Source organism: Staurois parvus, unplaced genomic scaffold (assembly GCF_062004578.1).
Source record: "Staurois parvus isolate SC_StPar_1 unplaced genomic scaffold, SC_StPar_1.0 ptg000696l, whole genome shotgun sequence".
NCBI classification, from domain to species: domain Eukaryota; kingdom Metazoa; phylum Chordata; class Amphibia; order Anura; family Ranidae; genus Staurois; species Staurois parvus.
The window spans coordinates 8,684,012-8,704,187 of NW_028318492.1; the positions used below are offsets into that span (position 1 = coordinate 8,684,012).

The 20,176-nt window shown below is 38.3% G+C and overlaps 1 protein-coding gene across 1 annotated transcript in view; it reads left to right on the forward strand.

The window, feature by feature from the left end:
- The window catches only part of DMD (dystrophin), a 2,676,943-nt gene that overhangs the window by 888,252 nt on the left and 1,768,515 nt on the right, over positions 1 to 20,176 (forward strand). The window contains exons 30-32 of the mRNA XM_089653005.1: positions 9,023 to 9,133; positions 12,146 to 12,319; positions 15,230 to 15,385. Of these exons, the coding sequence (XP_089509131.1) occupies positions 9,023 to 9,133; positions 12,146 to 12,319; positions 15,230 to 15,385 (441 nt within the window). The remainder of the gene's footprint in view (positions 1 to 9,022; positions 9,134 to 12,145; positions 12,320 to 15,229; positions 15,386 to 20,176) is intronic.

Consider the following 20,176-nt stretch of genomic DNA (forward strand, 5'->3'; position numbering starts at 1 on the left):
CTATCAACAGACACCTCCAAGAGCATCACACAATTATGACCCCAACAGAACACCTCAGGTGCATTTTTTAGGGGAAGGGGCGTCTCGGAAAAGAAGCGGCTCCACAGAGGGAAGAGAGGGGGCAAAAGGATCAACGGAAACAGGCAAGAAAAGGAAAACATAGCCGGCCACGGTATCTTCAATTTAAGTAATACAGTACTCACGCAACCTGAATTAAAACTATTAGATAAGGGGTTGAAGTTTGCCCCTAAACAAAAACTAAACAAGTTTCAAACTTATATTGACATCCATAAGTTTTCTCGACAGCTTTCTTTAAAAAGACATTTCTATTCAAAACCATTTAGTAATAATCAAAATAGTATTACCAACTTTTCTACATTAAAGAATGCCTCTACTTTTAATCCTCCACCCCAATCCAGATCATATGTCAATATTTTTAAGGAATTGGTACTAAAAGATCTGGATAATCTAAAGATCAAGAAAATCTGTGATACTAATAACACGAAGGCCATAGATCTCCTTTTAGAAAGGAAAGACCTGGTCATCAGACCAGCTGACAAGGGAGGAGGGGTTGTCATATTGAATAAATTCGATTACCTGGAGGAAGCCTATCGAATTCTTAATGATACTACCACCTACACTCGCCTATTGGGCAACCCAGTACTAACTTTGAAGAAAGAATTGAAGAGTTTAATTAATAGGGGATTTGAAAATGGAATAATAAACAAAAAAGAAAAGAATTTTCTATGTCCATCAGCCCCTAGGCTTCCAGTGTTTTATATACTCCCTAAAGTACATAAGAACCCGTCCAAACCACCAGGACGGCCTATTATCAGTGGTATAGGGTCTTTGTTCTCTAAAGTAGGGGAATATATAGATTATTTCCTGCAGCCACTGGTTACACAGACTCCGGCTTTCCTAAAGGATACGAAACATATCTTAAATGATATCAAAGATGTGAGAATATCATCTCGGACCTTCCTAGTTACAGCGGATGTCACATCCCTGTACAGTAATATTGCACATGAGGATGGGTCAGAGGCTGCCAAATACTTTTTGGATACACATAGCACTTTATCTCCCTTACACATTGACTTCATTTTAACATTATTGCAGTTTGCTATGCAAAATAATTACTTTTGGTTTGATCGCAACTACTTTGTGCAGACCAAGGGCGTAGCGATGGGGGCCAAGTTTGCCCCCAGCCTAGCCAATCTTTTTATGGCTTATTGGGAGGAGTTTCTAATTTACGCTAGAGAGTGGCCGGAGCTGATATTTTATAAAAGATTTATCGATGATGTGTTCTTATTATGGAATGGGGAGGAGGAGTCCTTGCATAACTTTTTTAAAACACTCAACGATAACAGGCTTAATATTGAATTTAGTTACACATTTAGTACTACAGATATACATTTCCTGGACCTGACTTTACTAAATGACAATGGAAGGATTATCACTAAGTCCTTTTTCAAAAAAACTGACAGGAATAGTTTCATCCCGCTGGAGAGTTGCCATCACCCAGCGTGGTTAGCAAATATCCCGAAAGGTCAACTTACGAGAATTCGAAGGAACTGTACAGAACTTGATACTTATTATGCACAGGCCGAGGTTCTAAAAACTAAGTTTGTGGAAAAGGGATACCCCCAACACAGAATTAATGAGACTATTCATCAAGTGGCGAATATAAATAGATCTGCTTTACTAGAAGATAAAAGGACGACTAATAAGTCATTATCCTGCCCTTTTCTAACCACATACTCTATACAACATGGGGCCATTAAACATATCATTAATAAAAATTGGAATGTTTTGTTGGCGGACCCTGTTTTATCTAAGATTCTTCCAGAAAGACCAGAAGTGATATATAAAAAAGCGATGGCATTGAGACATCGACTAGCGCCAAATGTTATCAACCCTCCAAATAATATCTCTATTGCACCAAACATTAAAGGTTTCTTTCCATGCAATAAGTGTGTTATTTGCAAAACCAATAATGTACGGAAACAGAAAACATATGACTTCTCTTCATGCACAACAGGAAAAACATATAAGATAGACAAATGTATCACGTGTTACAGTAAAAATGTGGTTTATCTTCTTGAATGCTCTTGTAAACTCCAGTACGTGGGACGCACTACTAGACGTTTACGCGATAGATTGAGAGAGCATGTTAGTAACATTAAAAAGGGGTACAAAGATCACTCTCTATCTTATCATTTCAAAAGGAAACACAATAACGATCCTTCATGTCTACGGTTCGTTGGAATAGACGCAATACAACCCCACTGGAGGGGGATAAATAGACTTCGGGGGGTTTCACAACTTGAAACACGCTGGATATATGAGCTCCAGACCCTATATCCTAAAGGTCATAATATAGACATAGACTTGAATTGCTTCATTAATAACAGTTGAAATCTATGGACTATATATACTCTGATTGTTGCTTGGATAGAGGGGTTCAGGATGATGTTATTCTGTTCTATCTATGTATATTTTACTTGGTACTAATAGGATTTCTAAGCTAGAGACTGTTATAGACCAATACAGTATGTGGATTGGTATAACGTGTATACTTTTTAGTAAGAATGTTTATATGTTTTAACTGCATAACATGGGATACACCATATATGTTTTATTAACAAATTGCATTTTACATTTTTTGTACTGTATGCATATTTTTAGTCGCGTTTTATATGCTAGTGCCACATATAAGACATTGCACCTTATTCGTTCCCCATAATGACTAGGCTAATTAGGGTAGTTACTAATTGGTCCTGGATTCTAAAATACTTAACATAGGTTGTCATGTAATCATATGTATACAGTCAACAACTGACAGCTGGCCGAATACACGCACTGTTGTTATGACAGGGAGTGTAGAGATTAAAACTAACGAAAAATGGCGCCCGCTCCAGTATACAACCTTCTGTTGGCCTAAACTTCTAAAATATGGCGCCGTTGGAATGCGCATGCGCCTAGCATATATAAGGACGACACACGGCTCGGCGTTCACTGGCAATTCCCCCCAGACGACGTGCGTGTGCACGAAACGCGTAGGAGGAGCCAAGAACGCCGTGACGTCACGCCGTCGGAGCATCGTGGAGCTCCGGCGGCCATCTTTCAACCTGGATGGTTAGTCCACACATTGTTTTATATACAGCTGTATATCACCCAGTAGCGTTTTTTATGAATAAATTCTTTATGACCTACTACACTATGGGTATGTCCTTGTCTTGACTCCCCTGGGGAGTATCAACTTTCAGCCACTCATCCATTCTCTGGACAAGGGCGTGTTGTAAGGAGAAGTCCGTCAGCCGCCTTCTGAGGGAACAGGCAGGAGCATCCAGGAGCCCTGGAAGTTATCGCATCACAGATCTTTTCCTACCGATCCAGAGGGAAATATATGTTTAACAAAACGCTTATTTATCTATACGTTCTGGTGAGTGTGCATTCCTTCTGCACCATTTTGCACAACGCCTGAATATGAACTAAGGGAGAGCACTTGAAGTCACTTTATACTTATCATTATCAACTGTTATATGGACTAATTCCTCTATTCACTGTATATGTATCAGTTTCTTATTTACTTTTAGCGCTGCATTTTATGATATATTTGTTTTTAGGAGGTTTGGTTACCTTATGTTCAGCTGCTACCTTATAGGTGCGCTCGTTTACATTTCTTTTATTAATTGCTCTCATTGGAACTGCTTAGATCAATATTTTAGTCTAAACAGGTTTGTGAATTATTCTCCTGATTTTAGGATCCTCAACTCAATTCCAAACACAGCACTTTCACCTTCTGCAATACATTTTAATGAAAAACACTTTAAATAACATAACCATCAGCATACTGATGAGTTTCATTTTTCGACTTTCTGAAAGCCTTTTTATAAATTCTAGTTATGAAACGCTTAGGGAACCAGGTGAGTTGGGGGAGCTGCAAGATCTGCAGTTAACATGGGCAGTTAAAATTCCATGTACAGAACTTTGTTAAAAATACATGAGTCAGGACACTAATTCATAACAATGTTTAGATCTAGAGAACAATTGCAGTGAGTGAGATGGCTGAGGGACAAAATTTGGCGATGGACAAAAAGTGTGTTGAAGTGCTATGGAGTATAATGATGGCATGGCTTTCTTGAATATAATCTAATCTCCTTCAGAAAATGCTAATTGTCTTGCTGACTCTGACTTAAATACTTGTAAAACCTTGACCTACAGCATATGGGTCAGGAAAGTCACAGTGAAGATCGAACTCTTTCTTTTGCATTGTTATAGGTCAGTGACTCAAAGTATTGAAGTCAGAATCAATACGGCAACTATTGTTTTCAGAAAAAGTTATTGTGGTTGAAACCAAGAATTATAAGTACCCTGTGAAAATCACTAGCATGTTAGTTAAACAACACATATGCTCACACAACCATGCCTATTTAAAAAGGCAGTGCAAAGAATGATGATTCCTATCAATTCCTAACAACCAGTCAGAAATAATCCAAAAAATAAGACAACAGTAAACCGAAATATGATTGGTTGCTGTGAGAAAATGTTTTTAGCACGTCATCCTGGTTCTTTGCACATCCATAACAAATAGACCCAGTGAAGAGTATAAAAAAAGGGAATGTAGGATAAGTTGATTGAATAATACCACATAGTCATACTGAATTATTAATTTTCATCTGACGAGCAGTGATTACTTTTGGAAGAGGCTACAGATTCAGAATACAAGATTCAATAAACTGAAAAAGCCAAAAAATAATAAACAGACCACAATTCATACCTCAGCACCGTCTATAGTCACAGAGCTCTGATTTCGACTGCTACATTTCCTACTCTGATTAGAATCAAATAATGTGTAAACGCTATTCAAAAACTCAGAATAGATATGTTCCATTCACTAACAGGCACAGGAGACAGCAAGAATATACACACATTATATTGTTAGTAGAAATGACTTTATGTGCTGCAAAATGTTGTATACATTGAAAAGTTTTCTTTTGTGTCAGGTTTGAGGATTCCAAAGCAACAATATTTTTTCAGTTTACATCCTGGATTTATTTAATTAGAGTTTAAATACAACCTTACGATGTTTGATAGATATTACATTTTATTGTAAATAATGTTACTGCTGGGAAAACATCAAGTAAATAGTTTTATTTATATTTAAGGATGCAGTAAAAGTGTAGATGAAAGATCACTAAATGGGCAGCACAGTGGCTAAATGGTTAGCACTTCCGCCTGGCAGTACTAGGGTCATCGGTTCAAATCCCAACCGCAGCACCACCTGCCTGGAGTTTGCATGTTCTCCCTGTGCCTGCGTGGGTTTCATCCGGGTACTCCGGTTTCCTCCCACACTCCAAAGACATGCTGGTAGGTTAATTGGCTCCTGTCTAAATTGGCCCTAGTATGTGTATGTATGAATGTGAGTTACTGACCTTAGATTGTACGCCCCTTGAGGGTTAGGGACTGATGTGAATATACAATATATATGTAAAGTGCTGTGGATGTAAATCTAATAATAATGCCTGCATCTCCAGTAACAAAATATTTATATTTCTAGTTTGTGTTAGAAATGGTGACTTATATTTGTTAAATTTACCAATACAGTTTAACACATACATAGAATTGAAAGATGGTTTGTCATACTGATGACTGGAGTACATAAGTGTAAATCCAAGTGAAAGACCCTTGGGAAATACTTTTAGCCATATTGGACTAAAAGAAAACCCCAAGCATGGTTGCTGATAACAAACTGGTAACAGATTTCACTACTGTTAGTTGATTATAACCCCCCCCCCTCCATTCTATATTAGCTTTTAAAGTGTTAGTGTACACTGTGTTCCAGATTATTATGCAAATTCGATTTAAGTGTCACAAAGATTAAATATTTTGTTTTTCAGTTTAACTCATGGATGGCATTGTGTGTCAGGGCTCTTTTGATCACTGAAAACAATCTCGGACACCTGTGATAATTAGATTGGCAGGTGAGCCCAATTTAAGGAAAAACTACTAAAGGAGGGTGTTCCACATTATTAAGCAGAGCACCATTTTCAAGCAATATGGGGAAGAAAAAGGATCTCTCTGCTGCCAAAAAGAGTGAAATAGTTCAATGCCTTGGAGGAGGTATGAAAACATCAGATATTTCACGAAAACTTAAGCGTGATCATCGCACTATTAAGAGATTTGTGACTGATTCAGAGCACAGATGGGTTCGTACAGATAAAGGCACATGTAGGAAGATTTCTGCCAGATCCATGCATCGGATCAAGAGAGAAGCTGCTAAAGTACCATTACATAGCAGCAAACAGATATTTGAAGCTGCTGGTGCCTCTGGAGTCCCACGGACATCAAGGTGTAGAGCCCTCTAGAGTCTTGCTACTGTGCATAAACCTTCTATTTGGCCACCAATAACCAATGCTCACAAGCAGAAACGGCTGCATTGGGCAGAAAAATACATGAAGACTAATTTTCAAACAGTCCTGTTCACTGATGAGTGCCGTGCAACCCTGGATGGTCCAGATGGAGTAGTGGGTGGTTGGTGGACGGCCACCCTGTTCCAACAAGGCTGCGACATCAGCAAGGCGGTGGTGGAGTCATGTTTTGGGCTGGAATCATGGGAACAGAGCTGGCCAGCCCCTTTAGGGGCCCCGAAGGTGTAAAGATGACCTCTGCAAAGTATGTGGAGTTTATGACTGACCACTTTCTTCCCTGGTACAGAAGGAAGAACTATGCTTTCCCTTTCCGTAATAAAATCATCTTCACGCATGACAATGCACCATCTCATGCTGCAAATAATACCTCTGCATCAATGGCTGTTATGGGGATAAAAGGAGAGAAAATCATGGTGTGGCCTCCATCCTCTCCTGATTTCAATCCTATTGAGAACCTTTGGAGCATCCTCAAACAAAAGATCTATCAGGGTGGGAGGCAGTTTACATCCAAACAGCAGCTCTGGGAGGCTATTCTCACATCTTGCAAACAAATTCAAGCAGAAACTGTCCAAAAACCCACAAGTTCAATGGATGCAAGACTTGTGAACCTGCTATCAAATAAGGGGTCCTATGTTACAATGTAACGTGACCTGTTAAAATGTTTAAAAAGTTAAAATGTTGCTAAAAGTTTGATTGAAATAGCTTTGATTTCAATAAATATGCTGCAAACACAACAAATGACAATTTTCAGTTCTTTACAACCTATAAAGTGTTTTGAAACTTACTGTGCGTAATAATTTGGAACAGTGCATTGTAAGTTTTTTTTTTTAAAAAATACTGTTATCATTAGGAGGTTTGTTCAATAACATGTGAATTGTACTCTTAATAGTTGATAACATGAGAATTATGCTGACTGTTATTTACATCAATTATTTAGGTAAATGAGAGAAATATAATTTGCATAATAATTTGGAACACATTGTATATGGGCATTGCTTTCAAGCATTTGAAGCATAATTTCTTCAGATGTACATTTATTTAACAGTATAGTATGGATGAAGTTTAGAAGATGCATTTTAAATAGCTTGCATTGCACTGCATTGTATTTCATTGGTTTGGATCTAGCAGGTTCTATTGAGATCCCTTTGGATTGCTGACAAACATGGTGTGTTTTGAATTTGAATTTATGTTATTAGTAGCACTGCATTAAAATGCAAAAGCCAGGGTTGATAATTAGTACATATCTACTTGAACCTTTAGGCTTCTACTGAGTCCAATGAACATGTGGCTAGAGTTGGGCTTGATGTTTGACTCGAACATTGGCCGTTCATGTGTTCACTGTGTCGCACAATGCATTGCGTTCTGACAGTGCATTGTAACTGGCCAAAGCAATGCACCTGAGCACAGGTTAAGTGCAATGTTTCAGTCAATCGCAGTGCATAATGACATTACAAGGGGGTGGGGTCACCCAGTTAACATCACAGGGTGGCTCTGCCTCTTAGATATTTAGGAACTGTCAGGCCGGCGCAGCTATCAGATGGCCATGAGCTAGCGTTGAGAGTGGAGAGGTTTTTCTTTTTTTTAGTTTCGGTTCAGCGGTGGCGGTGGGTATCGTGATTGACATTGGATCTTATTTTTTGTTTTTGGTAAAGAATTTGTCAAAGACTGTCTTCTGTCATTTTTACACTACACTTTTTTTTGTAAATGAGTAGCGATACCATGTACCCCATACTCACTCACATAGGGGGGCTGGGATCTGGGGGCCCCCTTGTTAAAGGGGGCTTCCATATTCTGATTAGCACCATGCCCACAGACCCCCACAAACAAAGGCCATGCGGAAGAGGCCCTTGTCCCCATCAACATGAAGACAAGGTGCTTTGGGGGAGAGCCCCCCTGCCCCAAAGAACTCCCCCATGTTGAGGGCATGTGGCCTGGTATGTTTTAGGCACTCATCCCTTTCCTTTCCTGACCAAGCTGCATGCTCAGATCAGGGTCTGGTATGTATTTGGGGGAGATTTTTTATTTTATTTTGGCGTGGGGGTACCCCTCAAAATCCATGCCAGATCCAAAGGGCTTGGTATGGATGGAGTGGCCCCCACACCATTTTTTTTTTTGCTAAATTTTAATTGCCAGCTATTTTTTTTACATTCAGCCGTCAGCGGGAAAGCAGATGCAGTAAGATACCGCCTAGTGAATTGTCCTGGTTTGTGGTTGTACTTTCGTTAGGTTAGAATGTTCGATCACAAACCGAACAGGGGGGCATTTGGCCCATCACTATATGTGCCATAGTATTCCATAGGTAACTGAATAATATCATACAGTAAGTTGCTAAGGTCACCATAGGTTTTGTGCAGGAATTCAGATTCACCTGCAATAAATTACCTTAGCATTGGTGTTTTAAGTATTATACATTAAGAAACGAAGAAGGATACATGCACTTCTAAAAAATCTCATAAGATACAATTCTACAAAATATCATTTTTTTATGTAACCTTCTGCTTCCTATATTATTATTTCTAGTTGTTACTTAATTTGTAGATAATAAATATTGTATGCAGCATAACCTAATGCTATTCTATTTTTCCTGTTAGAAAATACAGTCAGAGTTATTAAGCCATGAGATTAGTTTGGATGAGATGAAAAAAAGAATCCAAGGAAAGGAAATGTCTAAAAAAGTTCTATTGCAGATTGAAATTGCTCAGGTAAGTAATGTTTTTATTGTTAAAAGTAGGAGATACAGGCAACACTTTAAATGTATGTAAATAAAGGTCAAAAGGTTACATAGTTCACATTTTTTTGCCTGTGTGTTATTGCATCACAATAATGGAAGTTTTTCATAATTTCTATCTTAAATCTACCCCGGCTTAGTACACATGCATACAAATACAGATATTTCTAGATTTTGAAAATAACAGTTAATTGTCAATTTTCTTAAGATGACTTTGGTTTAATGCTGAGCTGAGAAATCTGGAGATTGCACTTTCAGCTATACATAAGTAAACATGAAAAACTCAGATATAATATATGCTTTAAAGAGGAATTTCACATGGCAAAAATAAGTGTGTCATGTTGTGCAAGCAATACTTTGTGCCACTGGCAAATTATACCAGTGGCACAACTCACTGTTGGAAACTGCTATACAATTAGAAACTGCTATTATAGGCAGAACCGGACTCAAGTCCTACAGAAGCTTCAGCTTTGTTAACAGAATTTACTGTGGATTGACATGGCATTGTATGTAATAAGGCCTTAATTTACTAAAACGCCCATAAGAGTTTATATGACAGCATTTTAGAGACTGAGAACACTTTAATTTACCTTGTCAATCACTTGGGTATGCACAGTATTTGATTATCAAAAAAATTTGTGATGCTTTAAATCATATATACAAAAGTTCACATTAAGATAAAAGTCCAAATCATGCTAAAGTGCTCAATGTCACTCTTAACGGCCTCCAAATAAAAGTGCTGTAAGTGTATCAAGTTAACATGCTCTGCAACACATAAACTGCTCTGCAATGGGATCCCTCTAGATAGATCTGTAGTGCTCCAGGTACACACCACACTCACAGGATTGCTATGACCCCTTGCATTACCAAGTCAGTCAACAAGCGCTTGAGGTGGTCCAGAGATAATAATACGCAACCCCTTTAGTATTCCTTTATCTGGCTCAAGAGAATCTTCTCAGATGCCCCTTCTTGTGGCCCAGGAAAGTATCCCAAAGAGGGTGTTATTACGAAATGGCTCATTATGCCAAACAATATTGACATCATGCAAAACATCTGACCATCACAAACTTCTCTACCTCCATTGGTTTATTTATTGCTTTATCCTTTTAAATGCAATTGAGATCCCAGGAAGCCTTAACAACTTCACCCAACACACCCTCCACATTCAACTGCTGGGGTCTGCTGCAAGCTTTGGTAGCAGGCAATGAAGGTGGAAAAATAATCCAGCATTTGGGTTTGGAAATCAAGTCAATTAGACTTTTGCTAACCTCCTGGGCTCCGGTTGACACACATTGATGATTGTAGTGAAGTTTGTAGTGATCAGAAGCTCTGTACAATGTCAACATTGTTTGACACAATGAGACATTTGGTGTGATGCCTCAATTACAGCTGCTTTGAGATGCCTTCCTGGGCAACATGAAAGGACATCTGAGAAGATTCTCTTGAGCCGGATGGGGGACTATTAAATGTGCTGAGTATTATCATCCCTGGGCCATCTCAAGTGCTTATTGACTCACTTGTTAATACAAGGGGCCATAACAATTCAGTAAGTGCAGTGTGTACCTGAGGCACTATGGTTCTATCTGAAGGGATCCCATAGCAGAGCACTTTATGCATTGCAGAGCACTTTATCTTACTGAACTAACAGTGCTTTTATTTGGAGGCCATTTGGAGTAGCACTGAGCACATTAGCTTTTTTTCATAGTGTGGACTTATGTATATATAATTTATCACAAATTTGTTTGCACTGATATACCTTGTTTGAAGGAAATACACTGCTTCCAAAACAGGTTTGTTTTTTGTTTTTTCATACATCTTGAGGCAATTATTTTTCAGCACTTTACAGCAGCAGCTACCAAACTGATATTCTTGGGATGATATAAGCACAGATGATTTATTTTTTTATTTAATTCACAAAGTCTAATTAGTTTCATCCTTCCAAGCTGGAACTTGAGCAATGATGAGCATTTAAGCCTTTCAATGCTAGATCCGTACAGCTTACGGACCTAAAGCACTGCTTCTAGCTGGCCAGGTCTTTACGCCACACAGACCTGCTTTCCTCCTTTGCTGTAAGCATGTGGTCACTTCAGTGACCTTGAACTTATAGCAGAATTGTTCAGCAGACTCTGTTGAACAAACATAAAGTTCTGATTAGTGGCTAACAAGCCACTGATCACAGCTATGCAACTAAAATGTGACATTCCCTCCATCCCGCCGCTGCTGCTGCCATGCTGCTTCCCCTGTCTCAACCCTTTCACCGATCTGACCCAGTCTCCTGTGGCTTTCCTGCAGCCACTAGCTTCAGGTGCTGCACAGCAGCCACAGGTGCTTTTTAAAAATGTACTTTCTCCCCCCTTAATCTGATCCCCGCAATGCCATCCCAGATCATTGATTCTTTCATCTGTCATGTGTGCATCCACCAATCCCTTGTGGCTCCACCGATCCCTTTGGGTTCCACCAATCTCTCTTCTGGGGCTCCATTGATCTCTCCCTTGGGGCACCAGCAATCTGTCCCCTGGAGCTCCACTGATCCTCTAGCATCTGTCCCCTGCTGTCCAGCTCTCATGTGTTTACCAGCCCCCTTCCTTTCCTTGAATGGATATAGTGAGTGATCAGTAGTGATTGCTCTTCAATCCATTCATCACTGAAGTATAGTAAACACTGTTTACTATACTGCAGGTTTGTGAGTAAATAGGAGTCTCTATACAGACTCCTATTCATTCATGTGCAGTGCAGTTCAGAGAAAGGGACTGTTTTAAAAAAAGGCCTGGCCACCTGAGTTTAAAAGTGGAGAGCAGGGCCTGGCAGCAAAACGGTTAAATAAGACAAACCTGTTTTTTGAAATATCTTGCTTAATTTATCAGTGTGTGTGAGTTCATGAAACATGTTTTTCACCAGTGTGACTAGTATAATAAATGCATTTGATTACTTGTTTGCATTTCATTTTTCTTTCTATTTTCTTCATATATTACTATGTATGCTCCAGAAAAAACTACAAGAAGTTGCCACTAAATTCAGATTATTTCAAAAACCAGCAAATTTTGAACAGCGTCTTACAGAATCTAAAAGAATTTTGGATGAAGTGTCCTTTGAGTTACCAGTTCTAGATATGAACAGTGTGGAGCAGGATGCTGTCCAAACTCAACTGGATCACTGTATGGTAGGTTTATTTCTGATAAAATAAGGAACAATGGATACTATTCTAATTTATTATTTAGTGTAGCGACAACATTAGTTAGAGATTTGACTACCCCATGTATAAGCAAATAATGTAGCAATTTTATATAGATTTTTGCTCTTGTTGAAATTTAAAGCAAAATGCACTGCAACCTGGAAACAAGACTTTTTTTTTCATCCAACAGACTGTTATTATAGAGATTGAAAAGAAGTTACAACAGTACCAATTTTTGTGTTGATTGCATTTCATTTTAGTCTGTTCTGCTTACATTTATGTTTAAAAAAGTTTGTTATCCATACACACATATTTTTTTGCTAGTCCTTGCATTCTCAAATTCTTTACCATTCTTTTACAAATTAAAATAAAAAAATATATATATAATAAATTACAGTAAATGCTGAAATGGCTTCTGCCAATATTTTAACCTGGTTGATAAATTGTTTCAGGCATTAACAACAATGTTATAACGTCTCTTTATTCATGATAAGACTTCATATTTTTTACATACTGTTTATCTATTTATAGTTCTGAAAGACTCTTTCAGATCTCTTAATATAATCTACCAATTCACCATTGTAGTCACTTGTATATTAATTTGGAGCCTAGCATTAGACTATAATGTACACACTTATTACTTTGTATACGTTTTTCTAGAATTTGAAATCCTTGGTTGCTGCAGCCCATATACTATTGGAATATGAAACTTTGTGGTTTTAACTAGTGTATTTCTCAATTATTGTGCTTAATGAAGCAGCAGACAACAAATGTATATTTAATCTGTGTGTTTGTGAGGTCATTAAAGGGTCCAGTAAGCATAGCCAGGGGTATATTATTCAGAGCATTTAGGCTGAGGATGAGTTTAAAATACCATCTCCCTTTTTACACTATGGCTCTGTAAACCAAGTGGTAGATTTTGCAGATTATTTAAATACAATGGTATTAATTGTTGATGCTAAATCAATAATTTTAGAAATCAGAAGTATAAATATGCTAAGGAGAAAATGTATTAAAGAATTTAACATTCTGTAAAATTTGTTATTTATTATATATTTTATATTTTAGGTAATGCACATGAGTGACCTTCAGCAAAACAATCTTTATGGAACAATAAACTATACTAAAAATGCACATATAACAGTTATTCAACCTGACGTATTATTATTGTTTTTTGTATATTCCATATAGGGTTCATTTTTGCCTACTATGAGCATGATCAGTTTTATAAAACTGTTGAACATGATTTGAATGTTCTCATTTTGTTTAATGATGGCATTTAAATTAATTGCAGAACATAAACCAATATTAATCTTTAAAATTTGTTTCTGGTTGAGATTGTGAGGTTTTGTAGTATATAAAACTCCTAAAAAGTTGTGTTATTTTTAAAAGTGTTATCTAAAAAATGTAAAAAAATAATCAAACCTTAATATACTCTGTTGATTTTAACCCCCATAATCTGGTGCACTGCATAGTTAGCTGATACAATTTTGTACATTCCTTCTTTTAAATGAATCTATGTTGCTAGTAAAAATTGGATACAAATTTACATGTTGATTATGATTCATGATTATGATACATTATCATATGATGTAATCATCTACATTATTATGGAACAGCCTTTAAACAAGCAGTATGTGCCTGTTAGGTGAATCCAGTCCAACCACCACCACAGGTTGTTCTCCCTGATGACATTATATTATGCCTTGTACACATTTTTGTAAGATGCCACCATTTTCCCAAGTAAAAGCTTTAGCTGCGGCAGTTCTACGGCTACAGGTGAAACCAAACTTTGAAAATGTAACATTACTTGTTGCTGGCATCTGATTTGCTATTGCAATGTACTGTATCTATAAATTCAACAATGTGAAAACTGCTTCAACCTGTAGGAATGGGTGAATATTTTGCCAGGAATTGTCTCCAGTAATTAGCAATTAACCAACTCCAACATGTTGCAGTGGATTTTTAAAAGTTGGGATGGTAAGGAGAGAAACCAGGGAGGAGGAGGAGTAGCCACTCCAGCTGTAGCATTTTACTGCATATGGTATAATAAATGTAAAATCTTTACCAAGTAATTATAGATCTGTTAGTTTAACATCTATAGTTGGGAAGATACTGGAGAGTTTAATAAAAGACCACATAGATGAGTTCTTGCTGGAAAAAATATTTTAAGCAACAGACAGCATGGATTCATGAAAGACAGAAGTTGTCAAACAAATCTGATTTCTTTTTATGAGAAGGTGAGCAAAACATTGGACAGAAAGGTGGATGTGGATGTGGTATACTTGGATTTTGCAAAAGGGTTTCACACAGTTCCCCACTACAGCTAATGTGTAAGGTAAAGTCTACAGGCTAAACTGATAACAGGCATGGATGAGCTCAGCTATGAGGAAAGATTAGAGGAACTGAATTTATTCTCTCTTGAGAAGAGGAGATTAAGGGGGGGGTATAAATACATCATTGGTTCATATAGTTTACTCGGTGTAGAGTTTTGGGGGGGTTTTGCCTTCCACTGGATCAATTGTGGGTATATGTTTATAACTTTTTTTTTTGGTTGAACTGGATGGACTTTGACCTTTTTTCAGCCAGACTAACTATGAAACTATGAAATGTAAATAGTTAGCTGAAAATAGGTATAGAACAATCAGCTACAATCAGATGTGGCAATACTGACAGAGTGGCATAAAAGGGCATTTATTACACATAAAGATTTCTGTTTGTACGTGGTATAATTGTTTTAGTGTACACTGTGGTAGTGGACTTTAAACCATTTCTAGATTAGCGTATATTCTAAGAAACATGTATAGAGCCTACAGCAGTTCATGCAATGTAAAGTGTTAATAATGTTACTAATAACATTTCAGATGTTTCAAGATAATTATTATTTTTCTTTTACAGAAACTTTACAAAATTTTAAGTGAAGTCAAATCTGAAGTGGAAACCGTAATAAAGACTGGGCGTCAAATAGTTCAGAAACAACAAACTGAGAACCCTAAAGATCTTGATGAGAGGCTGACTGCATTAAAACTGCAATATAATGAGCTTGGAGCTAAGGTACCGTTTGATTGATTTTAATGGATCTATAGCAAATGGCAGTTGAAATCACTGGGTTGAACTTTAAAATGAGCGATGAGTGAAAATCTACCCCTCTGGTGATTTGGCAGAGCAGACCCTTTTGATTCCCTGGCATAATACTAAATTGGTGAAACAATTGTCCCAGGGACCACTTATCATGCTATATGGAAGTGCCACATACTGCTCAGCAAAAGGAAAACGGTGCTCCAAGTGCAGGACCCTTTTCCCACCTCCTGGGTGATCTTCTTTCACTCAGCATGTTTCAACAGGGATCCTAATTTTAAAGCCAAGCTCCACTTCCAGTATCCTCCCTTGCACAATCCCCTGATGCTCCCTTCCCCCAAAAAAACTTTCCATATCCAATTTTAGCATATATAATTTATAACCAAGTATAATATCAACTTTTCATTTTTCTGAGAAACAAAAAAGATTTTCAGTGACCAAAAAGTCCAAGGTATTTAGTAAGTGGCATTGTGATTTTTTTTTTTAATTGTAATTTGTTGCCACAATTCTTCGGAAAACAATGAAAGCTAGTAAAATGTTATTATTTTCCTCAAAGTTTTCATTTTTAACAAGTTATTTCTCACACACTGCACAGAGATAATTAAAACTACATAGCAAAAGACATTCTTCTACTCCCCTCAAGTATGGGGATACCACATGTGGGAGACTTTTTTCACAGCCTAACTGCACAGAGGGGCCCAAAATGCAAGGAGCACCTTCAGGCTTTCTAGGGGCATGAACTATGCATCTAATTTCATGACTACCTATTACATTTTCATAAACCATGGAGCATCAGGCTAATGGAACCCCTATATATTTTTTAAGAGGCATAATGAGTCTTTTGTAATTGTAAGGTTTTTGCAAAAGGTAGAAGCAAAATTTAAATGTATTTTTTTACACAAATACACAATAGGATATTTCTAACACACAGTATAGGCATACTTAGAATTACAGCCCAAAACTCATTCTACAACTTCTCCCGAGTATGGCAATAAAATGTATGTGAGAAATTTTCACAGGCTTGCCACATAAAGAGGCCTAAAATCCAAGGAACACCTTCAGGCATTCTGGGCATGTAAATTACACATCTAATTTGACTTCCTGTTATATGTTTGGATTTAAGTGTAAGTGTAATGTTTGTTCAAGAAATATTTTTAACTCTTCAACTCTAACAAGCTTCCGCTCATATGGATGGGCATAAAAAGAATTGGGATTATTGGTGATGTACTGTCGGACATACAAACTGCATTGGTCCACAATTGAATTGAATAAATCTTCTGTAAAAACAAAAAAAAATGAAATGGTGTAAAATTTGTAGTTTCTTCCTGAATGCCTGATTGTACTGTAAACCACTGTAAATTATAGGTGCTGCTGAATTAGAGGGGAGCCATAAAGGATTTGAAAGTGCTTCTGGGACACTAGTATAGACTTTACTCCTTCCTAGCTGATGTGACACCCCACTACTTCGCCACAACTTCACCACTACTGGTATTGCACTTCTGCCACCTGCCACTTCACCAGGATGTACTGTGCTGCTGGTGGTGACCTGCTGCTGTTCCAATTCCCTGTTTCTTTTTGTAGGGACCCTTTCCTTTTTTAAATTGGTTACTGAACTGCTGCTCTTCAGAGGTTCATATTCAGAATCAGAATCTCCCTGCTACTCTCATCTGTCATGCTCAGAATCTGAAAGGCCTCCTCAGTTGTGTACTTTGTTTGGACATGGCATTCAAGTTACACTGGCTCTGGTGGCACTATACTGGTATGACTGCTATCAGAAACATGGTTGCTGGTGTGCACTGGTCTGACACTGCTATAGATGTCTTTGGCTGCACTGGTGACACTGTACTGGTGTGATGGTGATCAGGTACTGGTGTGATGGTGATCAGGTACTGATGAGCTAGGGACACTGGTACAGATGTTGATGGCTGCACTGCTGACCCTGTACTGGTGTGAGATGTGATGGTCACACTGGTACAGGTGTTGCTGGCAATACTAGTGACATTGAGACAGGTATTTCTGGCAGCATTGGTGACACTGGGACAGATGTTGCTAGCAATCAGGGACACAGTGGATGGGGCACTGGTTTGTGACAGTTACACTGGTTTAAATAACAATCAGGACACTGTAAATGGTTGCACAATGCATTTTCGTACAGTACAATATCACAGTAACTCACAGTTTGGCATATGGCATAGATCAGCTCTGTTTCCAATCACACTGCTCCTTCTGTGAGAGGAAACATAGTCAATTGGCTGCAACACTCAGCCTTTGTTTACCTTTATGATCACTGTGACTGGTCATAGCGATTACATGATACAGGACCAATTTCATTGGCCCTTTACCCTAATCTGTGATCCGCTGTGTCCAACGGAGGCCCCAGAGGGTGCACACAAGAGGTTAGAGTGGAAGGATGTACAGGTACCTCCTCCTGAATCTACAGAGCTCCCTCCAGGCTGTCTACAAATAATGGCTGGGCAGGAGGCGGTTAAAGGAATTTCCAAAGTGCACACACCCTTGAATGGTGGCGGAATCACATGGCTATGTACACTTTGGTACAAGATTTATTTCTGCAAGTGAAGATTTAGCTCTTTCTTAGAAGCACTGGACACTTTTTAATGCACTGGACATTTAGGTATGATATTTTTTTGTATCACATATTGAATTGGTTTACATATTTTTGAGTGTATTATTTTATATATCTTGAATTGAGTATATTTTTTGGATATGTATTATTGTTAAAGCACATCTGAATTTGTTGCACATGCCTTAACACATCAAACACGTTAGTAATAGTCCACTTACATGTTTATATTAATTATAAAATATGCCCAGCAAAAAACATGCAGTCAGTCATCACTGTACTGCATGAGGACAGTGACAGGCTGTAAAGAGGTTGCAAGACATCATCAGGATGCACAGCATTTCTCTACCTACAGGACGTTTAGTTCCTATGAGCACTGCTCTAATATGTCCTTATACACTATTTCAGCAGCACTTTCCATGCTTTTATCATCACAGCTAAAGCAGGCCATAGATTATGTATTTTATTTCCTTCCACCATGGACGAAAGGAAAAAAATTGCTTAATTCGCCCCCATCAACACAACAGGAATCCTTCCTGCAGCATTATTGTGTTCTGCTGGCAGGGAGCCTTCCCAGCCAGCAGAACACAATGATTACTTCTAGTCGCTGGCAGTAGTCGCATGTATAAAATCTGACAAGCTGGTTGTACCCAAGTCAATTGATTAATCGTCTTGGGTACAATCAGCCTGGATGGATCGAATCTCAGCCAGTTTCTGCTGAACTGGCGAAGATGTAATCCATCTATGGTCAGATTAAAGCACATTGTCAGTATGACTGTAGGGAAGCCAACCTTTTAGGTTGGATACCTTTGAGGTGAAATTCAGTATTAGTTTGTCTGGTCTGGGAACCATAAATGGACAGGGATTTCTTCAAGCTTATTTCAGACCTGAACCTGAATCTCATCTATAGCTGCTGCTTTTCCCCTTGATACCAATCTCAGTGGTACCTGAAGTAAAAGCTGCATCAACGATTTGTTGAATTCCCAAATTGGCAAAAGCAGTGCTCCTCTTTTTTATGTGATCTGGATTTATATGCCTTTCTCAGTGCTGATTGACAGCCAGGAACAGCCAATCAAACTAACAGGGCAGTAAAATTATTGGTATTTTTACATTGCTAAGGAACATGTTGACCACTTCACTTATGGCAATGGCATTACTGGTAATACGGTAACTCCACTTTAGTAACATAGCAACACTGTTTCTAATAACATAGTTCTTATGCATCTAGCAAAATGGCCTCACTGTCTCTGCTAATGTGGTACTGCTTTTTCTATTTGGACCTCAAGCTCTGCAATTACTAGGGAAGTGGGCATTGCTAATTGAAGAGATCCTGCTATAAATTAGCAGGGGATGTGTTGTACCACTGAGGAGAGGCTTCTGCTTCTATACGTAGTGCAAAAGTCCCTCTCTGCTGCCTACTGCTTGTAAACTGGATTTCAGGCTGATGTTAGAGCCTTAATATAATAAATAGCAGTAGGACTATACAGATGTCTTTTTGTTTCCCCACTTTATCTATTCACATTTAATAACTTTAACTAGGAGCTGAGTCTTGTAGTATGACATTTTCCTGTCTCCTGCAAGATGGCACAACTGAGGTTCTTGTCATATAGAATTCTGGGAACATGGCACTTATGGCTTCCTCAACATAGTTCTGTTTTATTCCTGATATTGTGGCTATGAGTGATGCTATGAAGTAACTCAGTATCTAAACTTTCTTGTAAGGTAGGGGATGCATGCTGCCTCAGCTGTCAATCATCGGATCGCGGCTGGTGATTTCCCCCCAGCACTTGGTGATCTCCGAGGATTTCCTAAAGGGGAGAGACCTGTAAACAATACAGATCTCTCCCTTGTAAGCTCCTGCACACTGCTTTGTATGGCTCTGCATAGCAGAGCCATACAAAGCAGTGTGCTTACAGTGAAACACACACACAGCCCCCATAGTAAAACAGCACACAGTTAACCTTTGATTGCCCCACATGTTTAACCCTTCCTGCCCAGTTCCATTAGTACAGTGTCAGTGCTTTTGATTAGCACCAATTACTGTATTGTTGTCAGTGGGGATGTCAGTGATGCCCAGTCAGTACCCCTCAGTGTCAGAATGCCCACTGCAGTCCCGCTATAAGTCGCTGATCACCATTACTAGTAAAAAAAAGATAAAAAATACCAGTACATATATTGCCAGTTCA